At 32.8% G+C, this 8,823-nt stretch overlaps 1 protein-coding gene across 1 annotated transcript in view; it reads right to left on the reverse strand.

Moving 5' to 3' along the window:
* Positions 1 to 4,554: 4,554 nt before the first annotated feature.
* Positions 4,555 to 8,823, reverse strand: part of cfap46 (cilia and flagella associated protein 46) — a 121,109-nt gene continuing 116,840 nt past the window's right edge. The window contains 4 exon segments of the mRNA XM_016487318.1: positions 4,555 to 4,853; positions 4,975 to 5,076; positions 6,224 to 6,360; positions 7,824 to 7,881. Of these exon segments, the coding sequence (XP_016342804.1) occupies positions 4,756 to 4,853; positions 4,975 to 5,076; positions 6,224 to 6,360; positions 7,824 to 7,881 (395 nt within the window). The 3' untranslated portion in view covers positions 4,555 to 4,755.

The raw sequence follows: 8,823 nt of genomic DNA on the forward strand, positions 1-8,823 counted from the left end.
ATACACAGACACACACACACACACACACACACACTCACACAGACACACAGACACACAGACACACACAGACACAAACAGACACACACAGACACACACACACACACACACACACACAGACAGACACAGACACAGACACACAGACACACACACACACACACACACACCTTTGGCTGCAGGTCGGTGATGGTCTGTTTCTCTCGAGTGATGGAATCATCTCTATCATCACTGATGTTGAAGGTGTTAAACAGACGGATCATGTGTCCTTTATGCCACCTTCACATCTCACGATGAGACGCTCTCTTTCTGTCTTCAGAGAAACCATCTGCTGACTGCAAGACAACAATCAAAACACTAAGAGATGCTAATAAAAACAAACAATCTGAATATTAGGATGGAAATGAAAAAAGCAGCATGCTGTGTTATTTTAGTATCATTATCATAGTATCATTATCAATATCACATATTATAGTTTTTGTTAATATTATGAATTAGATTTTATTTTTTAATTTTCCATTAATGTTTTAGTAATTTTGTTGTGTTTTTATCATTTCTATATATACTTTTTAAATAGGTATATAGAGTATTTATTTATTTTTACTTATTCGTTTATTTACTTTTTTTAGTAAACCAAGTTAAAGAAAATGAAAAATGCTGCCTTGAAAAAAAATCTAAAAATAAAATAAAAACATTTTATTTCAACTAGTTGCTGTCACGTGTTGGTTTCTGTTTAGTTCCTGTCTGCCCTTATTTGGTTCTATTCCTGTTCTCTTTTAGTTAATCAGCTTTCATTAGTTTCCTCCTGTGTTAATTAATCATCTTATTAGTCGATCATTTGGTTTAGTATAAATAGCCCTGCCTTTCCTAAGTTCTTTGTCCTGTCTCCGTCGTGTTAAGAGGTTGTTTTCTCCCACATGAATTTATTAAAGACTCTTTTCATTTGGCTATCTGCCTCCTTCGTTCTCCTTCGTTCTCCTTCACCTGGCAACCCCTGACAGTTGTGCTGAAATAAAATGTATTTATTTTATTTTTAGATTTCAGTTAATGTTTACATTAATTCAAGCAACAAAGCATCAAAAATGCTGTTTTTATATGTACTAAAATAACTAAGACTTATATATATATATATATATATATATATATATATATATAGACTTTACTATTATAAAAATGACAAACAACAAAATTATTAAAACATTTAAGCAAAATAAAATACAGAAATCCTGAACTTATTTTATTTCAGCTAGTTTTCTTTTAGCTTAACTTGCAAACTAAAACTGTATAGACATACAAAATGATAATAAATGCTGCCTTGGCAACTTGCTGGAACTTTTTATTTTTATGCATTTTGAATTTTGTTTTTATCAATTTTTTATTTTATTTCAGTTAATGTTTGTTCTGTCTAGGTTGTGTGTTAATTCAAGTACTTGTTACTAATTTAAGTCTGAGTGATGCCGTTACCCCTGTTCATGTAAACTGTCCTGTGATTTTCTTCTTATGTCACTCACACACACACACACACACAAAAACTTCATTTTACACTGCAGTGTGAATCAATACCTATTCATGGAAACACAAAAGAGCTCTCGATGGCGAATGCGGCCTTTTTTTCACATTTCTAGGAACTGGTACTAAAACACTCAACTGGTTAATCCTTTAATAAACCAGGACAACACTGCACTCGTGATGTAGTCTATACTCTGGAAACAGCACGTCTACTTTAAATGAACGTGAGCGAGTCTGCAGGCCATGTACTGACGCAAAATAAATACATAAATACATAAATAAAAAAAAAATAAAATAACTAAATTAAACCATTTTATGTCAGCTAGTTTTCATTTAGTTTTACTTGTACTAAAATAACTAAAACTGAAAAAACGTCAAAAATGACAAACACAACAAAATTACTGAACATTAAGCAAAATAAAATATAAAAAACGTAAACTAGATTTCATTGAATTTAACTTGATGTGTTAAAATAACTAATACTGAAACTGAAATAAAAATGAAAGCAAACTTGACAAGAAACAACTAAATGTCTAAAAGTTTAACTAAAATGAAAATCAAAAATAAAAACAAATTCAAAATATTAATAAAAAACAGTATCTAAATGATACTAAAATAACAAGGTTCTGGCTCTGATATTTAGAAGTAACTCTTCCGTACATCAATGTGTTTTTGAGACGGTGTCCTAAAGTCATTCTGGAAGACTGTCGATGAAAGCAGATTATATTATTGCTCTACTAAACACGAACCCAGCACTGCCTCAACATTTAATCAACATGCTCTGATAATGCTGTGACTCTATTAATAGGATCTGCATTAAAATCACTGCTGTTTACTATCATTCACACTTCTCCCATGGAGTCTGTTCATTTAATGCACTCAGGTGAAGAGGATCTGATGTAACAGCCGTGGCAAAAACCTCCAAACGAAGCCATTACTGGAATCTAAAACGCACACAACAACTTCTCTGTTTAACGATGAACAGTTTGACCGCAGCTCTAGTCACTGCATTCAGAAAACCTATAAAACACATTTCTGCTTTATTTGCAGATTTGTCACGTTGAGAGCGAGGGTGAAGTGAACATAAAGATCAAGGAACGTATCAGTCGTCATGGGTAAACATAGAGTAAAATATGGTAAACTTGGGTGAACAACTCAAGCGGCCTTACAATGCAAAATAAGCAAATATTCCACTCACTGATCTGAATTCATTATTATAGTCAGTGAGTTTTTTTTTTTTTAAATAAATGCTGTTCTTTTGAACTTTCTATTCATCTGTGAATAGAAAACAGCTGTTTTGCATTGTAATAATATTAAACTGTTTTTAGTGCATATCGCGAAAGAAAGAAAGAAAGAATACACAAATACAATTCCCTTAAGAAAATTAACCATGGCTTTATTATAGTAACAAAGCATATTGTTATTTGCATAGTGCATATTGATTACCATTCGTATAACCACAGTTTTACTACAAAAACTATGGTTAAAATATATGGTTAGTGTAGCAAAACCATGGTTAATTTTCATAAGGGATGTGTTGCCAGGTTTAAAAAAAACCGTAATAAATGTACACCTTAAGAGGACACATTAATACAGAGATGCAGTTTTCACTGCTTTAAGATGAACAGAGCTTTGGATAGTTTCCATATACTCGTCTAGATCAACTCTGAGTAAAGAACAGAGAGGTTTAGAGCCAGATTTTTGTTTATGCATGTGAAATTTAGCTAGCAGGAAACACAATTAAGTTATATTTTCCTATATTCCCTTTTGAGTCAAACAATCCAAAGAAAAGTCACTTGCAAGAATGTATCTGTGTGTACAAAACAAGAAAAACAGCAACTCACTTCAATATCTGACGTATATTATAATTACATCCATAAGCTTTTTGTGAAATTTGGAGGAACTCATTAATCTGTTGCATGACCTCTTCATATTTAAGGAGGGAAGTATTTAGTTTCAGACATTGCTTATGATTTTGTTCATAAATAGCAATGCCAGTGCACCTTCACGTTCACCATCAGGATCCTCTCCGTTTCTCTTTTGCAAATAAAGCACATGAACCAGTTTGTGTTACTAATGTCTAAAACGGGAGCTGTTGTTCTTAAAATCACTGAGAACATTTGATTTTTTTTTGCATTGTGAATATTTAAGAGCTCTGTGATTAACAGTCGATCAGAATTAATGACAAACTCTGATTTGCTGGATTATGGATAATGTTCTTATTGCACTGGATCGAGAAACTAATTAATCAGAAACGTATTCATAGTTTGCAATGCATTAATTACAGATATTATTAGCTTGATTATTTGGGGTTTTCTGGAATACGTCAAAGCTTACCTGATTCTGAAGAGCAGATCTTGCACTCATTCATGACACAAAGACCATTTCTTATTCAGAGTCCTGGTTTATCCTGGTTTATCCTGGTCTTTTCCTGGTTCTTCACTGGTTTTCATGCAGTTATAGAGACACAAAGGCTGTCCAATAGATATGATATAAGAGAAATAACACACAGACAACACAAAACAGCTTCTGACACAACGAGAGATCAATATCTGTGAGCCTGCAGCACAAAAGCAGGCTTAAGTCGCTGGGGTATATTTGTAGCAATAGCCAACAATACATTGTATGGGTCAAAATTATACATTTCTCTTTTATGCCAAAAATCATTAGGATATTAAGTAAAGATCATGTTCCATGAAGATATTTTGTAAGTTTCCTACCGTAAATATATCAAAATTTAATTTTTGATTAGTAATATGCATTGCTAAGAACTTCATTTGGACAACTTTAAAGATGGTTTTCTCAATATTTAGATTTTGTTGCACCCTCAGATTCCAGATTTTCAAATAGTTGTATCTCAGCCAAATATTGTCCTATCCTAACAAACCATACAGCAATGGAAAGCTTATTTATTCAGCTTTCAGATGATGCATAAATCTTATTTTCGAAAAATTGACCCTTATGACTGGTTTTGTGCTCCAGGGTCACATATACAAACATACAGATATATTAAAGAAAAAAAGTCAAATGATGCTCAAGTTTGGACTTGAATTTAATTTATTACTGAAGGTCTTAGATCAATATTTGTTTGACAGCAATGTTTCAAGACCTACAACAGATAACAGTACATAACTGTCTTTAAGCTTTAACTTTGAACACTAAAAGAGAAGTCGAAGAACAGACAGTGTTTAATTTCAGAAAGACAGCATTAGTAAACGAGTTTTATTTCAGTGAACCACCATCTCCAGCTGTTCATGTAACCACTAAATTAGGAAGTCCATAAATAACAAAGTTGAACGCAGAAGGAGTTTTTCTCTGGACGTCTTCAGATGAAACCGCTGAACTCTCGTCTGCTGTGAGATAAGAAAAATGACAAAAGGCCTTCATCTCTTATTATTTTGTGGTTATTTGGTTGCATAAACAGTCAAATGTGCACATGCTGCAGAAATAAAGCAAACAAACACACGAGACCTGTCGGGCCGGACGAGTTTCCACTGACTTCTGTGTTTTCTGACTTGTGTGTCTGTAAAACATGAGCGGCTCGTCCTGAAGTCAGTCCTGCTCTCAGAAGATCTAGAGCCATGAAACACGAATGAAGTTGATATCAAAAGTGCTTCTGAACAAGCATCACGTGTGTGTGTGTAAGTGTGTAATATAACCCTTAGTTATTATAGTAACTAAAACTGAATCTAAAAGTGTAGGTTTTTCCCCCATACTTAATATAAACGTTAGCTTGAAATTGAAAACTTATTTTATTTCATCATGCTCTAATGTTTGAGATACAGTAATGTCCTTTACTAACACTGAACAAATTGAGATAGCATTATAGTTTTTATTAATATTTTGAATCTGCTTTTATTTTTGCATTTTTCGTTTTCATTTGATTTTTTTTGTTAGTTTTAGTAATTTTGTTTTTTGTTGTTGTGTTATGTGTATTTTTTAATGTTTATGTTTTTAGATGTTTTATCTAGTTTTGTCAATATATGTCTATATAAATTTTATACATTTTTATAAAAAAAAAACGTAGTTAAAATGAGAAATGTACTTGAAATTAAATAAACATACACTGAAATATCGAAGGATATAAAATATTAAATATTAAAAATATTTTATTTAAAAAAATTGTGCTGTCAAACGATTGATTTTATTTTGCTTTCAAAATAAAAGTTTTTGTTTACATAACATATGTGTGTGTACTGTGTATATTTATTATGTATATATAAATACACACACACACTCATATATATATTTAAGAAAAATATTTTATGTTTATATATTACATTTATAAATTATAAGAATATACATATGCATGTAAATATTTTCAAAATATATACATGCATGTGTGTGTATTTGTATATACATATTAAATATACACTATACGCACACATGTATTATGTAAATAAAAACTTTTATTTTGGATGCGATAATTCGAGATTAATCGTTTGACAGCACTAACATTTTTTATTTTTATTTTATTTTATTACAACAAAATGACTAACACTTCAACAAAAAATTGAAATTAAACTGAAATGAGAAATTTTAAACAACAACAACAACTGTAATAGTATCTGAATATCCTTCAGTGTTAGTAAAGGATGTTCCTGTAGATCAAACATTAGAAAATAACATCAGGTTGTGGGTTGGATTCCCAGTGACTGCATGAAGGCAGTATAATTAGTTTTTGTATAAATGCATGAGTGCAAGTGTGTGATGGACTCACGGTCCATGAGCGAGCGCAGGTTTTGTGCATCTGCTGCGGCGCTGCTGTGCCACTGGTTGAGCAGGACAGAATGAACCCCGCTGAGAGTGAAGAGATACGCCGAGCCGAGCGGACCGTCTGAAGCCCGGCTGGACCGTCTGAAGAAAGTGAAGCTCATAGTGAACCAGAGAGAAAACATTCTCACTTTTTGTCATCCTGGAGTTGATCATATTTGTATGCAAAGTTGCAATGCAATGCAAGAAGATTTTTTCATTTAAACACAGAAAATAAGACAACATTTTTCAGATTCTTGACTATTTTTAGTCCACTAATCTATTGTAATTGTATCTGTGACACTGGAGACGCTGCAGACTCTATTTTGTGAACGGCGTTTGTGTCTTTAGCTTGATATCGATGATCTCGGAGCTCATCTATATGCTAATGTTCTGCTAACAGCTAACAAAGATAAACCTCTAGCAGAAATATGCATTTATCACATTTGCTGCATTAATCTGTCCATGCTTGATCTGGATTTGGTGCAAATGCCCGAGTAAAGAGCGCTGAAGCACAGTTTATTTAGGGTTATTATACTAAAACCATAAAACATTTTAGTTACTTGAAATAAAATGAATGTTAGCTGAAATGCATAACAATATATAAAACATTTTATTTCAGGTTAGTTGCCAAGGCAACTTTAGTAACAATTGATTTTACAGTGTCCTGGTTACGCATGTAACATGCACTTAATATTATAATAACAATAAATTATGCATAATTACATGCAAGTAACCCTAAGCCAAACACGAATCCTAACACTAATAAGTACATGTAGGTAACTAATATTACTCAGTACTTAAATGTATACTTATTACACTGTAACAAGGACACCTTCAAATAAAGTGTAACCGCAACTTTTCTCATTTTTATCTAGTTTAACTTTAAGTACTAAAATAAAATAAACTATAAAAAGAATATAACTATAAATATAAATAGTTATAAAAAATAACTATAAAATATATACAGATATATTAAATAGCTATAATAAAAATGACAAAAACACAGCAAAAACTTTAAAATTAAAATGAAATTAAAAAAAAACGCAAAATATAACATAGAAAAATATAAAAATGGAAAATATAAAAATAAAAACTAATAAAAAACTATATCCTTACCAGTGTAATTTTATTATTATTATTATATTTGTTGTATTAATAGTTTCAATTATTTATATTTTATTTTTCATTTTCATTTTTTATTAGTCTATTTAGTTTTTTTCCATCAAGTTAAACTAAATGAAAACGAGAAAAGTTGACTGCAACTACCAGAAATAAAATAAGTTAAAGTTTCATATATTCTCATTTTTATTTCAATTAATATTTTAATGGTTTTGCTTCTAGTTATATCTAATACTACTGATAATACCATTTGCAATGGCAAACTTGGTATTGAATTAGTAAAGGCCAACAGAAGCAGTGGCCTCGATCACCCTCAAGAGATCAATAAAGTACAAATCAATAAATCAAACACAATAATTCTGTTCCTCTGACTATTTTCAAGGCAAAATCCATGAGATGCCTTCTGGACATCACTAAATCACTGTACAGTATAAATTGTGTTTCACCTCTTCTGGATGCTGACTCTGTTCTGAACGCTTTCAAAGAGAAAAACCATCTGACATCCTGCGGAAAAACCAACACAGAGAGAACAATGAAAAAAAATAAAGCATTGTTTAAGAGCATTAGTACATGACAAAGCAACACTCAGCATGAAGTAAAAGCACAGCTGTGATTGATCTGAAACCCTGAAGAACGGCTCTATGAACGCTGGAAACACTCATTAGACGGAGTTGTTTTGTGGACAGAACGGCCGTCTGTTGTGTGCTGAGTGGATTAAAGCGGTTCCCTGCGGACGCCTGCTGTTCCTCTCAGTGATCCAGAGCTCCGATCTGTGATCGACTGACTCAGAAGCGACCTGCATGCACACTTCACACAGCTTTAGCGTCTCACGGTGGATCCAGATGCTGATTTATCATGTGCAGAAACACACAGAAGGCACTTCAGACTGTATGGTTCATTTCATCTTTATGTAGTTCTTGTACGTGTCAGATGTCATTGTACACAACAATATTCAAAGGTCCGTTCCTCCACAACTTTCACAGTTTTAGTCTGCAGATGCTCCTGGCTTCTGTGCATTACATTTCAAGAGTTTAGAAGTTTAAAGGGATAGTTCGCCCAAAAATGAAAATTCTGTCATTAATTACTCACCCTCATGTCGTTCCAAACCCGTAAGACCTCCGTTCATCTTCGGAACACAAATTAAAATATTTTAGATGAAATCCGAGAGCTCTCTGACCCTCCATAGACAGCAAGGATCCGAACACGATCAACGCACAGAAACGTAGCAAGGACATCGGTTAAATAGTCCACGTGACATCAGTGGTTCAACCGTAATTTTACGAAGCTACGAGAATACTTTGTGTGCGCAAAGAAAACAAAAATAATGTGAGTGTGAGTGTGTGTGTGTGTGAATGAGTGTGTGTGTGTGTGTTTGTGTTTGAGTGTGTGTGTGTGAGTGAGTGAGTGAGTGAGTGAGTGAGTGAGTGTGTGTGTGTGTGTGTGTTT

Source organism: Sinocyclocheilus anshuiensis, unplaced genomic scaffold (assembly GCF_001515605.1).
Source record: "Sinocyclocheilus anshuiensis isolate Anshui unplaced genomic scaffold, SAMN03320099.WGS_v1.1 scaffold709, whole genome shotgun sequence".
Lineage (NCBI taxonomy): Eukaryota > Metazoa > Chordata > Actinopteri > Cypriniformes > Cyprinidae > Sinocyclocheilus > Sinocyclocheilus anshuiensis.